The following is an 18,136-nucleotide window of genomic DNA, read 5'->3' as shown; positions in this document are numbered from 1 at the left end:
CAACATCTACATTCCTGTCTGTTCTAATCTATATAATAAACAACATCTACATTCCTGTCTGTTCTAATCTATATAATAAACAACATCTACATTCCTGTCTGTTCTAATCTATATAATAAACAACATCTACATTCCTGTCTGTTCTAATCTTCCGGGTAGGAGCGAGCGGTCGCATCGGCACTTCGCTCCGCAGGTAGTATAACTTTTTCATTACATTTCATTACATTTCATTATAGTACAACGGTTTGATTTGTCTAATCTTAGCAATTTCTTCTTAGCTCGCTACATAGCCGTCTTTGTATCAAAGATAATTGCATAATTATCGTATTTCGTCGTCCTAACGTAGTCTTCACTGCTATTTGCCCAGCAGCTAGCCAGCTAGCCAGCTAGCAAACGCCCACCGATTAGCAGCACCGTAGAAACTATTACACTCAAATGAACGACTTGATTAGTGTAGTGTTAGCTAGCTACATAGCTGTCTTTGCTGTCTTCGTATCCAAGATAATTGTGTAGTTTAGAGTGTGTAGTCTTAGAGTGATTATCTTAATTTACCGAGGTTAGCTAGCCAGCTATTTGTCGTCCTTAACGTAGGAGACTCTGCTAGCTAGCCAACAGCTAGCCAACGTCTACCGAATAGGACTCAACAACCCGGTCGCATTCACAGGTAGTATCACATTTTCATTTCATTTCATTACAGTACAACGGTTTGATTTGTTTGATCGTAGCTAGCTACTTAGCTAGCTACATAGCCGTCTTTGTATCAAAGATAATTGTGTAGTCTAGAGCGACTTTCTAGGTTAGCTAGCCAGCTATTGTCGTTCTTTTAACGCAACATAACGTAAACAACACTGCTAGCTAGCCAGCTAGCCCCCCGAATAGCAGCACTGCAGAAACTATTACACTCAACGGAACGACTTGATTAGTGTTGTGTCAACAACGCAGCCACTGCCAGCTAGCCTACAAAGTCAACAACGCAGCCACTGCCAGCTAGCCTACTTCAGCAGTACTGTATCATTTTAATCATTTTAGTCAATAAGATTCTTGCTACGTAAGCTTAACTTTCTGAACATTCGAGACGTGTAGTCCACTTGTCATTCCAATCTCCTTTGCATTAGCGTAGCCTGTCAACTATGTGTCTGTCTATCCCTGTTCTCTCCTCTCTGCACAGACCATACAAACGCTCCACACCGCGTGGCCGCGGCCACCCTAATCTGGTGGTCCCAGCGCGCACGACCCACGTGGAGTTCCAGGTCTCCGGTAGCCTCTGGAACTGCCGATCTGCGGCCAACAAGGCAGAGTTCATCTCAGCCTATGCCTCCCTCCAGTCCCTCGACTTCTTGGCACTGACGGAAACATGGATCACCACAGACAACACTGCTACTCCTACTGCTCTCTCTTCGTCCGCCCACGTGTTCTCGCACACCCCGAGAGCTTCTGGTCAGCGGGGTGGTGGCACCGGGATCCTCATCTCTCCCAAGTGGTCATTCTCTCTTTCTCCCCTTACCCATCTGTCTATCGCCTCCTTTGAATTCCATGCTGTTACAGTTACCAGCCCTTTCAAGCTTAACATCCTTATCATTTATCGCCCTCCAGGTTCCCTCGGAGAGTTCATCAATGAGCTTGATGCCTTGATAAGCTCCTTTCCTGAGGACGGCTCACCTCTCACAGTGCTGGACGACTTTAACCTCCCCACGTCTACCTTTGACTCATTCCTCTCTGCCTCCTTCTTTCCACTCCTCTCCTCTTTTGACCTCACCCTCTCACCTTCCCCCCCTACTCACAAGGCAGGCAATACGCTCGACCTCATCTTTACTAGATGCTGTTCTTCCACTAAACCTCATTGCAACTCCCCTCCAAGTCTCCGACCACTACTGTGTATCCTTTTCCCTCTCGCTCTCATCCAACACCTCCCACACTGCCCCTACTCGGATGGTATCGCGCCGTCCCAACCTTCGCTCTCTCTCCCCCGCTACTCTCTCCTCTTCCATCCTATCATCTCTTCCCTCTGCTCAAACCTTCTCCAACCTATCTCCTGATTCTGCCTCCTCAACCCTCCTCTCCTCCCTTTCTGCATCCTTTGACTCTCTATGTCCCCTATCCTCCAGGCCGGCTCGGTCCTCCCCTCCCGCTCCGTGGCTCGACGACTCATTGCGCGCTCACAGAACAGGGCTCCGGGCAGCCGAGCGGAAATGGAGGAAAACTCGCCTCCCTGCGGACCTGGCATCCTTTCACTCCCTCCTCTCTACATTTTCCTCCTCTGTCTCTGCTGCTAAAGCCATTTTCTACCACTCTAAATTCCAAGCATCTGCCTCTAACCCTAGGAAGCTCTTTGCCACCTTCTCCTCCCTCCTGAATCCCCCCTCCTCCCTCTCTGCAGATGACTTCGTCAACCATTTTGAAAAGAAGGTCGACGACATCCGATCCTCGTTTGCTAAGTCAAACGGCACCACTGGTTCTGCTCACACTGCCCTACCCTGTGCTCTGACCTCTTTCTCCCCTCTCTCTCCAGATGAAATCTCGCGTCTTGTGACGGCCGGCCGCCCAACAACCTGCCCGCTTGACCCTATCCCCTCCTCTCTTCTCCAGACCATTTCCGGAGACCTTCTCCCTTACCTCACCTCGCTCATCAACTCATCCCTGACCGCTGGCTACGTCCCTTCCGTCTTCAAGAGAGCGAGAGTTGCACCCCTTCTGAAAAAACCTACACTCGATCCCTCCGATGTCAACAACTACAGACCAGTATCCCTTCTTTCTTTTCTCTCCAAAACTCTTGAACGTGCCGTCCTTGGCCAGCTCTCCCGCTATCTCTCTCTGAATGACCTTCTTGATCCAAATCAGTCAGGTTTCAAGACTAGTCATTCAACTGAGACTGCTCTCCTCTGAATCACGGAGGCGCTCCGCACTGCTAAAGCTAACTCTCTCTCCTCTGCTCTCATCCTTCTAGATCTATCGGCTGCCTTCGATACTGTGAACCATCAGATCCTCCTCTCCACCCTCTCCGAGTTGGGCATCTCCGGCGCGGCCCACGCTTGGATTGCGTCCTACCTGACAGGTCGCTCCTACCAGGTGGCGTGGCGAGAATCTGTCTCCTCACCACGCGCTCTCACCACTGGTGTCCCCCAGGGCTCTGTTCTAGGCCCTCTTCTATTCTCGCTATACACCAAGTCACTTGGCTCTGTCATAACCTCACATGGTCTCTCCTATCATTGCTATGCAGACGACACACAATTAATCTTCTCCTTTCCCCCTTCTGATGACCAGGTGGCGAATCGCATCTCTGCATGTCTGGAAGACATATCAGTGTGGATGACGGATCACCACCTCAAGCTGAACCTCGGCAAGACGGAGCTGCTCTTCCTCCTGGGGAAGGACTGCCCGTTCCATGATCTCGCCATCACGGTTGACAACTCCATTGTGTCCTCCTCCCAGAGCGCTAAGAACCTTGGCGTGATCCTGGACAACACCCTGTCGTTCTCAACTAACATCAAGGGGGTGGCCCGTTCCTGTAGGTTCATACTCTACAACATCCGCAGAGTACGACCCTGACTCACACAGGAAGCGGCGCAGGTCCTAATCCAGGCACTTGTCATCTCCCGTCTGGATTACTGCAACTCGCTGTTGGCTGGGCTCCCTGCCTGTGCCATTAAACCCCTACAACTCATCCAGAACGCCGCAGCCCGTCTGGTGTTCAACCTTCCCAAGTTCTCTCACGTCACCCCGCTCCTCCGCTCTCTCCACTGGCTTCCAGTTGAAGCTCGCATCCGCTACAAGACCATGGTGCTTGCCTACGGAGCTGTGAGGGGAACGGCACCTCAGTACCTCCAGGCTCTGATCAGGCCCTACACCCAAACAAGGGCACTGCGTTCATCCACATCTGGCCTGCTCGCCTCCCTACCACTGAGGAAGTACAGCTCCCGCTCAGCCCAGGGATTACTTATCTCACCCCCCCCCCTTTAAGATTTAGATGCACTATTGTAAAGTGACTGTTCCACTGGATGTCATAAGGTGAATGCATCAATTTGTAAGTCGCTCTGGATAAGAGCGTCTGCTAAATGACTTAAATGTATATGTAAATGTAAATGTAAATGTGTGTGTGTGTGTGTGTGTGTGTGTGTGTGTGTGTGTGTGTGTGTGTGTGTGTGTGTGTGTGTGTGTGTGTGTGTGTGTGTGTGTGTGTGTGTGTGTGTGTGTGTGTGTGTGTGTGTGTGTGTGTGTCTGCAGCGATCTGCTTTCGCAGATGTGTGTGTGTGTGTGTGTTTGCAGCGATCTGCTTTCTCAGGTGTGTGTGTCTGCAGTGATCTGCTTTCGCAGATATGTGTGTGTGTGTGTGTGTGTGTGTGTGCAGCGATATGCTTTCTCAGGTGTGTGTGTGTGCAGCGATATGCTTTCTCAGGTGTGTGTGTGTCTGCAGCGATCTGCTTTCTCAGGTGTGTGTGTGTGTGTGTGTCTGCAGCGATCTGCTTTCGCAGGTGTGTGTGTCTGCAGTGATCTGCTTTCTCAGGTGTGTGTGTGTCTGCAGCGATCTGCTTTCTCAGGTGTGTGTGTCTGTAGCAATCTGCTTTCCCAGGTGTGTGTGTGTGTGTGTGTATACAGCGATATGCTTTCTCAGGTGTGTGTGTGTGTATACAGTGATATGCTTTCTCAGGTGTGTGTGTGTGTATACAGTGATATGCTTTCTCAGGTGGGTGTGTATGTGTGTATATAGTGATATGCTTTCTCAGGTGTGTGTGTGTATACAGCAGTCTGCTTTCTCAGGTGTGTGTGTGTGTGTGTGTGTATACAGCGATATGCTTTCTCAGGTGTGTGTGTGTGTATACAGCAATATGCTTTCTCAGGTGTGTGTGTGTGTATACAGCGGTCTGCTTTCTCAGGTGGGTGTGTGTGTGTATACAGCGATATGCTTTCTCAGGTGTGTGTGTGTATACAGCGATATGCTTTCTCAGGTGTGTGTGTATCTGCAGTGATATGCTTTCTCAGGTGTGTGAGTATCTGCAGTGATATGCTTTCTCAGGTGTGTGAGTATCTGCAGTGATATGCTTTCTCAGGTGAGTGTGTGTATATAGCTATATGCTTTCTCAGGTGTGTGTGTGTATCTGCAGTGATATGCTTTCTCAGGTGTGTGTGTGTGTGTATCTGCAGTGATATGCTTTCTCAGGTGTGTGTGTGTGTGTGTGTGTATCTGCATTGATATGCTTTCTCAGGTGTGTGTGTGTGTATACAGCGATATGCTTTCTCAGGTGTGTGTGTATCTGCAGTGATATGCTTTCTCAGGTGAGTGTGTGTGTGTATACAGCGATATGCTTTCTCAGGTGTGTGTGTATCTGCAGTGATATGCTTTCTCAGGTGTGTGTGTGTGTATACAGCAGTCTGCTTTCTCAGCCCTGGGTCAGACTGAGTGGAGGTTACAAGAAGAGCAGAACAGTCAGGAAGTGAGACTGATATCACCATAGTAAGGACTGTAGAAGAGAATTAAGACATTCTCTCTGTTGTCATGTGCTACTAGTCTCTCGCTCTTCCTCTCTCCGGCCCAGGTGAACCTGAGTATCGTGTGCTTTTGAGCAAACTGCAGACCTGTTAATGCCCTCAGCAGCGATTCAATTTAGAGGCATTTCATATTTTTGTTTTAATTGTGGGTCACCCTATAATGGAACACTTGACGAGCCAATCTAATTTGGCCCCAAAAATACAGCTGATCATATTATAAAAACTCCCAGTAAATGATTGGTTCAAATGCTTTACTGGCAACATTGCATTAAGTGCATTAAGTGCTCTCTAGGTGACACAACAAAGCCTTCGTGAACACATTGAAGACGTTCAGCCAGGAACCTCCTGACCAGGGCTAACCTGCAGTTAGCCAGCCCATCGGCAGTCTCTCTCAGACTCTCCAGATTAGTTTTATTTGGAAAGTGATGTAATGACGTTCATTAGAGGCTCCATGTGTTTCCAAGCTGAGCTCTTTTTTTTACATGGCATTGGTTTCAAAGGGGTCCTAGCTAGATACAGTCTGTGGTAAATGGTTAATCCCTTTCATGTGTGCTCTCCTACGCAACGCAGAGGCTGTGTCCCAAATGGCACCACATTCCCTATATAGTGCCCATAGGGCTCTGGTCAAAATGAGTGTACTATGTAGTAAATAGGGTGCCATTTGGAAGTCGTATTCAGTGGCTGTGAAAGCCATCCGCACACAATGCAAATACTAGCATTACGGGACCTGACGAACACAGAGAGGCATAAGGCATTGAGATGTGACATGCATGAGAGGGTTGTGTGTGGATTTCTTGCATGGGAAAACATGTTGCTGCTTTTGTTTTGGGTGTCAAAAGACTATATGGACCAAAAAACAACAAAGACAGACTTTTGAAACGTTGCAGTTTTGCAGTTAATTAGACCAATCCAAAGTAATAGTAGTATTCCACAGATGTTTTAGAAAACTAGTCGGGCCACTGATGTTGTTCCAGTACTAGTAGAGCCATGACTTGTTATTGATGAATGAACATAGATGATCATTCTCATCTGGATCGTCAGTGTTTATTTTCTTGAGTATTTCTACTGTAGAGATGTACGGTATGTACAGTGGGGAGAACAAGTATTTGATACACTGCCGATTTTGCAGGTTTTCCTACTTACAAAGCATGTAGAGGTCTGTAATTTTTTATCATAGGTACACTTCAACTGTGAGAGACGGAATCTAAAACAAAAATCCAGAAAATCACATTGTATGATTTTTAAGTAATCAATTAGCATTTTATTGCATAACATAAGTATCTGATACATCAGAAAAGCAGAACTTAATATTTGGTACAGAAACCTCTGTTTGCAATTACAGAGATCATACATTTCCTGTAGTTCTTGACCAGGTTTGCACACACTGCAGCAGGGATTTTGGCCCACTCCTCCATACAGACCTTCTCCAGATCCTTCAGGTTTCAGGGCTGTCGCTGAGCAATACGGACTTTCAGCTCCCTCCAAGGATTTTCTATTGGATTCAGGTCTGGAGACTGGCTAGGCCACTCCAGGACCTTGAGATGCTTCTTACGGAGCCACTCATTAGTTGCCCTGGCTGTGTGTTTCGGGTCGTTGTCATGCTGGAAGACCCATCTTCAATGCACTTACTGAGGGAAGAAGGTTGTTTGCCAAGATCTTGCATTTTTACATTTACATTTAAGTCATTTAGAAGACGCTCTTATCCAGAGCGACTTACAAATTGGTGCATTCACCTTATGACATCGATACATGGCCCCATCCATCCTCCCCTCAATACGGTGCAGTCGTCCTGTCCCCTTTGCAGAAAAGCATCCCCAAAGAATGATGTTTCCACCTCCATGCTTCACGGTTGGGATGGTGTTCTTGGGGTTGTACTCATCCTTCTTCTTCCTCCAAACACAGCAAGTGGAGTTTAGACCAAAAAGCTCTATTTTTGTCTCATCAGACCACATGACCTTCTCCCATTCCTCCTTTGGATCATCCAGATGGTCATTGGCAAACTTCAGAAGGGCCTGGACATGCGCTGGCTTCAGCAGGGGGACCTTGCGTGTGCTGTAGGATTTTAATCCATGACGGCGTAGTGTGTTACTAATGGTTTTCTTTGAGACTGTGGTCCCAGCTCTCTTCAGGTCATTGAGCAGGTCCTGCCGTGTAGTTCTGGGCTGATCCCTCACCTTCCTCATGATCATTGATGCCCCACGAGGTGAGATCTTGCATGGAGCCCCAGACAGAGGGTGCTTGACCGTCATCTTGAACTTCTTCCATTTTCTAATAATTGCGGCAACAGTTGTTGCCTTTACACCAAGCTGCTTACCTATTGTCCTGTAGCCCATTCCAGCCTTGTGCAGGTCTAAAATTTTACCCCTGATGTCCTTACACAGCTCTCTGGTCTTGGCCATTGTGGAGAGGTTGGAGTTGGTTTGATTGAGTGTGTGGACAGGTGTCTTTTATACAGGTAACGAGTTCAAACAGGTGCAGTTAATACAGGTAATGAGTGGAGAACAGGAGGGCTTCTCAAAGAAAAACTAACAGGTCTGTGAGAGCCGGAATTCTTACTGGTTGGTAGGTGATCAAATACTTATGTTATGCAATAAAATGCAAAAGAATTACTTAAAAATCATACAATGTGATTTTCTGGATTTTTGTTTTAGATTCCGTTTCTCACAGTTGAAGTGTACCTATGATAAACATTACAGACCTCTACATGCTTTGTAAGTAGGAAAATCGGCAAAATCGGCAGTGTATCAAATACTTGTGTTTTTCTAAGGGCAACAACAAGAGTCCAGTTATGCAGTTAGTTTCCTTCAAGAGGCGTTTTTTAAATTCACACAAAAAAAAGAAAAATTGTCCCTGGCACAAACAAACGAACGCAAACTCAAAATGAGGTAACTTCCAGAGAACGTCATTCACTGGAGATCCTTATGCTGCCAATTTCTGTATAAAACACACTTTATTGCTAGAGAAATACCTTCCTACCCCTCCTCCACCTCCCCACCCGTCCTCCTCCACCTCCCTACCCGTCCTCCACCTCTCTACCCCTCCTCCTCCTCCACCTCCCTATCCCATTCTCCTCCTCCACAACCCTACCCCTCCTCCTCCACCTACCTACCCCTCCTCCACCTCCCTATCCCTCCTCCTCCACCTTCCTACCCCTCCTCCACCTCCCTACCTGTCCTCCTCCACCTCCCTACCCGTCCTCCACCTCTCTACCCCTCCTCCTCCACCTCCCTATCCCATTCTCCTCCTCCACAACCCTACCCCTCCTCCTCCACCTCCCTACCCCCTCCACCTACCTACCCCTCCTCCACACCCCTCCTCCACCTCCCTATCCCTCCTCCTCCACCTTCCTACCCCTCCTCCACACCCCTCCTCCACCTCCCTCCTCCTCCACCTCCCTACCCCTCCTCCACCTCCCTATCCCTCCACCTCCCTACCCCTCCTCCACCTTCCTCCTCCTCCACCTCCCTACCCCTCCTCCACCTCCCTACCCCTCCACCTCCCTACCCCTCCTCCAACTCCCTACCCCTCCTCCACCTCCCTATCCCTCCACCTCCCTACCCCTCCTCCACCTCCCTACCCCTCCTCCACCTCCCTACCCCTCCACCTCCCTACCCCTCCTCCACCTCCCTACCCCTCTTTGCCTCCATCACCTCCTCCTCCACCTTCCTCCTCCTCCACCTTCCTCCTCCTCCACCTTCCTACCCCTCCTCCACCTCCCTACCCCTCTTTGCCTCCATCACCTCCTCCTCTATCCTTTTCGTCCTCCCTCCCCATACTAAACCACATAAAGACCCTTACATCTCCATCAGTGCACTCAGACTAATGAAAACCAACCACTCTGCATCTTTAGGTCTGAGAAAAGCACTATAAACATTCTACGTATGAGTACTCTGCTTTGAGACTCTTCCTATACGAGAACAGCAGGAAGTAGAGACTTAATAACTTATCCCAGTCAGTCGCTGTACTGCACATTAACAAACTAAGAAGTGGTTAATCACTGACGTTGATTTCATGCATAGTCAGCAAAAAACACCAGACTCACTTGCGGTCCATTTTTTCCAATGCCGCCAAGGTCCCCCGTCTCCCCCTGAAAAGCAGAACATCAAAACAAAACATGAGTACATTTTCTTCCTGTGTGTTAAGATGTTAAGATCCAGCCGATGGTCGCTCAGTCACATGATCAACAGCTTGAACACACAGGGTTTTGAATAAACAAATGATTAAAAAGCACACATGGAAATGCTCTTGATTTCTTCTGTTTCTGTTTATTTCCCTCCTGCGGGTTTCCATTATGCTCTATAACAGTCCAGGGAGAATTCTTCTCTTTGTTAATAAGGCTCAATACATTTATGACACAACCACCTCCCCTTGAACTAACACAAGTAACCAACTCATTCACAAACACAGGGACTCTGACTTGCATGGCATTCAGAGGAAAACACTCAAGTGTAATCCATACTAATGAACATCTGCCACATTGTGCAGCAGTAATAGTGAAGGCACAAGACCTTGCACTGGGTTCACACCAGTTAACTCTAATGAAGTAACGTGAAGAACACGTCTGGAATTCTGCTCTTTGTTTTAAAGAGAAAAACCTAAACAAACAAAAACTAAACTAAGACCTCAAAAGTGGTAAGTGGGCCATGCCAATTAGATAGTACACTACATGACCAAAAGAATGTGGACACCTGCTCATTGAACATCTCATTCCAAAATCATGGGCATTAATATGGAGTTGGTCCGCCCTTCGCTGCCATAACAGCCTCCACTCTTCTGGGAAGGAGTTCCACTAGATGTTGGAACTGCTGAGGGGACTTGCATCTATTCAGCCACAAGAGCATTAGTGAGGCCGGGCATTGATGTTGGCCGATTAGGCCTGGCTCGGAGTCGGCGTTCCAATACATTCCAAAGGTGTTCGACGGTGTTAAGGTCAGGGCTCTGTGCAGGCCAGTCAAGTTCTTTCACACCGATCTCGACAAACCATTTCTGTATGGACCTCGCTTTGTCATGCTGAAAGAGGAAAGGGCCTTCCCAAACTGTTTCCACAAAGTGTGAAGCACAGAATCATCTAGAATGTCATTATATTGATTTTGCATCATTGGAACTAAGGGGCCTAGCCCAAACCATGAAAAACAGCCCCATACCATTATTCCATCTCCACCAACATTTACATCGACACCATGAATTCATGCAGGTAGCGTTCTCCTGGCATCCGCCAAACCCAGATTTGTCCTTCGGACTGCCAGATGGGGAAGCGTGATTCATCACTCCAGAGAACACGTTTCCACTGCTCCAGAGTCCAATGGCGGCTAGCTTTACACCACTGTAGCGAACGCTTGGCATTGCACATGGTGATCTTAGGCGCCCGGAGAACAGTGGGTTAACTGCCTTGCTGAGGAACAGAACAACAGATAAGGCAGCCTTTCCTTTCCCCTGTGTGCGGCTGCTCGGCCATGGAAACCCATTTCATCAATCTCCCAACAAACAGTTCTTATGCTGACGTTGCTTCCAGAGGCAGTTTGGAACTCGGTAGAGAGTGTTGTTTTTTACACGACAAGCGAATCAGCGCTTACCGGTCCCGTTCGGTGAGCTTGTGTGGCTTACCACTTAGCAACTGTTGTTGCTCCTAGACGTTTCCACTTCACAATAACATCACTTACAGTTGACCGGGGCAGCTCAGGCAGGTCATCAATTTGACAAACTGACTTGTTGGAAAGGTGGCATCCTATGACAGTGCCACGTTGAAAGTCACTGAGCTCTTCAGTAAGCCCATTCTACTGCCAATGTTTGTCAATGGAGATCGCATGGCTGTGCACTTGACTTGAAATAGCCAAACCCACTAATTTGAAGGGGTGTCCACATACTTTGTATATTTAATGTAAGTTTTCATTCCTACTGCCCTGGTTATATTGCTCACTGTTCTGGAATTATTCTGGACAGTTAGCTTATGATTAGACACAACACCAAGGGAAAGAGATGGTTACACACACACTTGACCATATCTGCAAATGGACCTGATCGACTGACACTGTGTTAGTTGTTTTTCTAAACAGTCCAATACAGCATGCGTACAGTATGATAGTAACTTCTTACCTTCAGTCCCTCAGGTCCAGGTTCCCCTATGTAGCCTTTCCTTCCAACTCTCCCCTGTAGAGAAACACACACACACACACACACACACACACACACACACACACACACACACACACACACACACACACACACACACACACACACACACACACACACACACACGCACACGCACACGCACACGCACACGCACACACACACACACACACACACACACACACACACACACACACACACATTACAGGATGCATCAGCTTTTCATGTTTTATCACATCTCATCTGTGTTACTTCATGATGAAACACCTGGAGACACTTACAGTGGTGCCAGGGCCGCCAGGTGGGCCAAGGTGTCCCTCATCACCCTGAAAATACACAGTAAAACAGGTCAACACAGTGCAATGCTTCATATACAGCTGGATTTGGGGACCAGGTAATATCACTGGGCACTGGCAGTAACACTAGCTGAGCAAAATCCCATCTCACCCCTTATGCACAGATATAATAATGTGAAAGCCACCGAGGGCCTGTGTGTGTGTGTGTGTGTGTGTGTGTGTGTGTGTGTGTGTGTGTGTGTGTGTGTGTGTGTGTGTGTGTGTGTGTGTGTGTGTGTGTGTGTGTGTGTGTGTGTGTGTGTGTGTGTGTGTGTGTGTGTGTGTGTGTGTGTGTGTGTGTGTGTGTACTCTCATCGATCACTGTGTTCTTCCTAGCAGAGTGACCTGGATGTTTTTCTCTATGTCCACACTGCCTGCAGGAGACCTTGATGATTCCAATGATTTGCATGGTGTTCTGCTTTGAGACATTTTCTCTGATCAGCTGAAGGGAAAGGTATTAATGCTATAGTGATTGAACTCTACAGCATTTTCTCTGATCAGCTGAAGGGAAAGGTATTAATGCTATAGTGATTGAACTCTACAGCATTTTCTCTGATCAGCTGAAGGGAAAGGTATTAATGCTATAGTGATTGAACGCTACAGCATTTTCTCTGATCAGCTGAAGGGAAAGGTATTAATGCTATAGTGAATCAAATCAAATCAAATTTTATTTGTCACATACACATGGTTAGCAGATGTTAATGCGAGTGTAGCGAAATGCTTGTGCTTCTAGTTCCGATAATGCAGTGATAACCAACAAGTAATCTAACTAACAATTCCAAAACTACTGTCTTATACACAGTGTAAGGGGATAAGGAATATGTACATAAGGATATATGAATGAGTGATGGTACAGAGCAGCATACAGTAGATGGTATCGAGTACAGTATATACATATGAGATGAGTGTGTAGACAAAGTAAACAAAGTGGCATAGTTAAAGTGGCTAGTGATACATGTATTACATAAGGATGCAGTCGATGATGTAGAGTACAGTATATACATATGCATATGAGATAAATAATGTAGGGTAAGTAACATTATATAAGGTAGCATTGTTTAAAGTGGCTAGTGATATATTTACATAATTTCCCATCAATTCCAATTATTAAAATGGCTGGAGTTGGGTCAGTGTCAATGACAGTGTGTTGGCAGCAGCCACTCAATGTTAGTGGTGGCTGTTTAACAGTCTGATGGCCTTGAGATAGAAGCTGTTTTTCAGTCTTTCGGTCCCAGCTTTGATGCACCTGTACTGACCTCGCCTTCTGGATGATAGCGGGGTGAACAGGCAGTGGTTCGGGTGGTTGATGTCCTTGATGATCTTTATGGCCTTCCTGTAACAACGGGTGGTGTAGGTGTCCTGGAGGGCAGGTAGTTTGCCCCCGGTGATGCGTTGTGCAGTCCTCACTACCCTCTGGAGAGCCTTACGGTTGAGGGCGGAGCAGTTGCCGTACCAGGCGGTGATACAGCCCGCCAGGATGCTCTCGATTGTGCATCTGTAGAAGTTTGTGAGTGCTTTTGGTGACAAGCCGAATTTCTTCAGCCTCCTGAGGTTGAATAGGCGCTGCTGCGCCTTCTTCACGACGCTGTCAGTGTGAGTGGACCAATTCAGTTTGTCTGTGATGTGTATGCCGAGGAACTTAAAACTAGCTACCCTCTCCACTACTGTTCCATCGATGTGGATAGGGGGGAGTTCCCTCTGCTGTTTCCTGAAGTCCACAATCATCTCCTTAGTTTTGTTGACGTTGAGTGTGAGGTTATTTTCCTGACACCACACTCCGAGGGCCCTCACCTCCTCCCTGTAGGCCATCTCGTCGTTGTTGGTAATCAAGCCTACCACTGTTGTGTCGTCCGCAAACTTGATGATTGAGTTGGAGGCGTGCGTGGCCACGCAGTCGTGGGTGAACAGGGAGTACAGGAGAGGGCTCAGAACGCACCCTTGTGGGGCCCCCGTGTTGAGGATCAGCGGGGAGGAGATGTTGTTGCCTACCCTCGCCACCTGGGGGCGGGGGCAGTGTGCAGTGTGGTTGAGATTGCATCGTCTGTGGACCTATTTGGGCGGTACAGCATTTTCTCTGATCAGCTGAAGGGAAAGGTATTAATGCTATAGTGATTGAACTCTACAGCATTTTCTCTGATCAGCTGAAGGGAAAGGTATTAATGCTATAGTGATTGAACTCTACAGCATTTTCTCTGATCAGCTGAAGGGAAAGGTATTAATGCTATAGTGATTGAACTCTACAGCATTTTCTCTGATCAGCTGAAGGGAAAGGTATTAATGCTATAGTGATTGAACACTACAGCATTTTCTCTGATCAGCTGAAGGGAAAGGTATTAATGCTATAGTGATTGAACACTACAGCATTTTCTTGCAGGCTATGCAATAAGACTCTGTGCCAGGAAAGAGAGTGAGAGAGAGATTGAGGGGCCTCCCAACTCGGTACCACAGTTGAGTTGGGTGCCAATACCGTAACACTAGCACAATGGAAAGGTGTACGTACTGCACACACTGTACTGTACACACTGCCAAGGCTTCTGTTCTTATTTTCCACTGCTGCCTGGAAAGCCCTGGAGTCTGCCTTGTTTTTGATTAGCACCTAGTGATGAATCATGACGGTATACAGTCCAGTGGAACGTGCCCTGGGACCTGGAATCACTCTACAGCTTCACATAGCCTGAACCTACTGTAGCAATGCCAACCGCCTCAACTCTGGTTACAGGTTCAACTGTATGTATAAACTGAGAATCTGTTTTATAATCAAACGCAAACTAAATATTGTTAGCTTCCTGCATGTTCAGTTGTGTCTGCAGTATTCTGAGTATGATGTACAGTAGTTTAGTGGTTCTCACCCACAAGCTACAAATTCTTGATAATGTCTCTTACCTCTGTTCCTTTTGGCCCTGGGGGTCCTTGTAGCCCTCTGGCACCTAGGAGTCCCTGCAACAGAGCAGGATATATGGTATGTCATACAAAACACATGTGTTGCTATTATCGAAAACACACAAATGAAACCTCAGGAGTGGAAGATGCACTGAGGATCAGGGTTGGAACCGGTTCAGGGAACAGAACAGCGGAAAATAAATATGTTTTTCGAGGAACAGAATCAGAACTGGGAACAAAAGTGATCTACTGCATATTGTTTCGGAACAAAACCATTATTTTAAAATCATGGTAACCGGTTAATTACGTACCACAAAAAAAGCAACAAAGCGCCTATGCAAAGCCCTCACTCTGTCACTCAGAAAGGTAATGTGTCTGCCTGCCTTTCTGCTGTCTGCCTGCTGTCTGCCAACTGTCTGTCTGTCTGTCTGTCTGTCTGTCTGTCTGTCTGTCTGTCTGTCTGTCTGTCTGTCTGTCTGTCTGTCTGTCTGTCTGTCTGTCTGTCTGTCTGTCTGTCTGTCTGTCTGTCTGTCTGTCTGTCTGTCTGTCTGTCTGTCTGTCTGTTGTATGCCTGCCTGCCTGCCTGCCTGCCTGCCTGCCTGCCTGCCTGCCTGCCTGCCTGCCTGCCTGCCTGCCTGCCTGTCTGTCTGTCTGTCTGTCTGTCTGTCTGTCTGTCTGTCTGTCTGTCTGTCTGTCTGTCTGTCTGTCTCTGTCTGTCTGTGCCTGTCTGTCTGTTGAAACTCTTTGCCAGTCTGTCTGTCTGTCTGTACTGTCTGTCTGTCTGTCTGTCTGTCTGTCTGTTGAAACTCTTTGCCAGTGTGTAGGCTACCTGCCCCTCACCCTATGAAGCATAGGCTAATGTCGAGCTAAATGTAAAACATATATATATTTCAGAAGTTTAAAAACTGGAACTTTTTTGGGGTTCAAACCAATTCAGAACTTTATTTTGCAGGTCAGAACAGTGGAACTGAACAAAAATATGTTTGGTTCTGTTCAGAATAAAACAAATAATTTTGGTTCCAACCCCTGCTGAGGATTATGCATTTTGAGTTGAGTTGTGGAAACAGTGCTTGTCTTTACCTTGGGTCCAGGAGGGCCGTTGGGACCTGGCACACCGATGTCTCCAGGAAAACCCTGAGAAACCAAGCAGGATGGTTCTTTGACGACATCATTAATCACAAGACTGATGTGATCATATAGGTTTGATTCCACATCTAACATGACACACTCCTGAACACACCTGAATGTATTCAGTTTCTTTATATTCCACTCTATTACATCATCATTTCTTTAGATATGTGTGTACAGAAAGGGAGTGGAGGATTATCTACATGCCTATATGCTTGTATATTGATATATATGGCAAGGTCAGGGTCAGACCCACACTGCCCTCTTTTCTAAAAAATACTTTATGGATTGACAATGATGAGAACAGAGAGCACACTGACCCTCTGTAAGACGGGGTAGGCAAGGTCAGGGTCAGACCCACACTGACCCTCTGTAAGACGGGGTAGGCAAGGTCAGGGTCAGACCCACACTGACCCTCTGTAAGACGGGGTAGGCAAGGTCAGGGTCAGACCCACACTGACCCTCTGTAAGACGGGGTAGGCAAGGTCAGGGTCAGACCCACACTGACCCTCTGTAAGACGGGGTAGGCAAGGTCAGGGTCAGACCCACACTGACCCTCTGTATGACGGGGTAGGCAAGGTCAGGGTCAGACCCACACTGACCCTCTGTAAGACGGGGTAGGCAAGATCAGGGTCAGACCCACACTGACCCTCTGTAAAACGGGTAGGCAAGGTCAGGGTCAGACCCACACTGACCCTCTGTAAGACGGGGTAGGCAAGGTCAATAAATCTGTATCTAAAGAGTGACAGGGCCTAGCTATGTTATATGACCCTGATGTAAAGGGGGTGATGGATAGAGATGTTGGCTAAAGACTGTCACACACCTGCCTCAGCATGGCATGGCCGGCTCAATTAAAACAGGGGATGGGGAAAGAGGTAGGAGTGTTGGTATGGGGAGAGGGTGAGGGTTAGGGGGAGAGAGGGAGGAAAGTTGGTGGGGGAGAGGATGAGAAGGGAGAAGGAGAGGAGAGAGGGGGAGAGAGGGAGAGTTGTTGGGGAGAGGAGGAGAGGGAGAAAGGGAGAGTTTGTGGGGGAGAGGAGGAGAGGGAGAAAGGGAGAGTTTGTGGGGGAGAGGAGGAGAGGGAGAAGGGGAGAGTTGGTGGGAGAGAGGAGGAGAGGGAGAAGGGGAGAGTTGGTGGGGGAGAGGAGGAGAGGGAGAAGGGGAGAGTTGGTGGGGGAGAGGAGGAGAGGGAGAAAGGGAGAGTTTGTGGGGGAGAGGAGGAGAGGGAGAAGGGGAGAGTTGGTGGGGGAGAGGAGGAGAGGGAGAAAGGGAGAGTTGGTGGGGGAGAGGAGGAGAGGGAGAAAGGGAGAGTTTGTGGGGAAGAGGAGGAGAGGGAGAAGGGGAGAGTTGGTGGGGAAGAGGAGGAGAGGGAGAAGGGAAGAGTTTGTGGGGGAGAGGAGGAGAGGTAGACGGGGAGAGTTGGTGGAGGAGAGGAGGAGAAGGAGAGAGTTGGTGGAGGAGAGGAGGAGAGGGAGAGAGTTGGTGGAGGAGAGGGAGAAGGAGAGGGGAGAGGGGGAGAGATGGAGAGTTGGTGGAGAGTTGGTGGGGGAGAGGAGGAGAGGGAGAAAGGGGGAGAGAAAGCTATGGAGATCTATCAGATTTACAGATGTGGTGTTTTAACAGGGCCAAAAAGAGTAAAATGGAGTGAACCTTTCTGGACTCTTTGATCTTGACAAGGCAACAAACAGTCAACCACCATAAAGTAGAGCTACAACATTTATAGGACGGATGGTAAAACAAGTGAGACATTGTTTTTATCAGTTTGATAAAAACGTAAAAGACATCTAGTCTGTGAGTCACATGATGTGCACACACTAAGAACATTACAGGATACGTTTGGATTAGTTTGACTTTCCAAATCCTATATATTCCTATATGCTATCCTGCTTTCTTGTAGATCTGCTAGACTGGGAATAAATCAGAACCAATGTGACGCAGGGATGAAGGAAAGCTTACTGTATGTACTTTATTTCTGTGGTGGGTTTAAGGAGTGCTATCGATGTATATCTGTGGTCCGTTTGAGTGCTATTGATGTATATCTGTGGTGTGTTTAAGGAGTGCTATCGATGTGGATCTGTGGTAGGTTTAAGGAGTGCTATCAATGTACATCTGTGGTGCATTTGAGTGCTATCGGTGTGTATCTGTGGTGGGTTTAAGGAGTGCTATCGATGTGGATCTGTGGT

The 18,136-nt window shown here is 47.6% G+C and overlaps 1 protein-coding gene across 1 annotated transcript in view; it reads right to left on the bottom strand.

Annotated features, from left to right (window-relative positions):
- The window catches only part of LOC123996668 (collagen alpha-1(XXIV) chain-like), a 216,399-nt gene that overhangs the window by 111,890 nt on the left and 86,373 nt on the right, over positions 1-18,136 (bottom strand). The window contains exons 20-24 of the mRNA XM_046300243.1: positions 15,906-15,959; positions 14,829-14,882; positions 11,892-11,936; positions 11,578-11,631; positions 9,527-9,571 (exon numbers count right to left, since the gene is read on the bottom strand). Coding sequence (XP_046156199.1) covers positions 9,527-9,571; positions 11,578-11,631; positions 11,892-11,936; positions 14,829-14,882; positions 15,906-15,959 — 252 coding nt within the window. The remainder of the gene's footprint in view (positions 1-9,526; positions 9,572-11,577; positions 11,632-11,891; positions 11,937-14,828; positions 14,883-15,905; positions 15,960-18,136) is intronic.

The sequence above is a fragment of the Oncorhynchus gorbuscha genome, linkage group LG15 (assembly GCF_021184085.1).
Source record: "Oncorhynchus gorbuscha isolate QuinsamMale2020 ecotype Even-year linkage group LG15, OgorEven_v1.0, whole genome shotgun sequence".
Lineage (NCBI taxonomy): Eukaryota > Metazoa > Chordata > Actinopteri > Salmoniformes > Salmonidae > Oncorhynchus > Oncorhynchus gorbuscha.
This window is presented reverse-complemented; position numbering and strand designations above follow the sequence as displayed.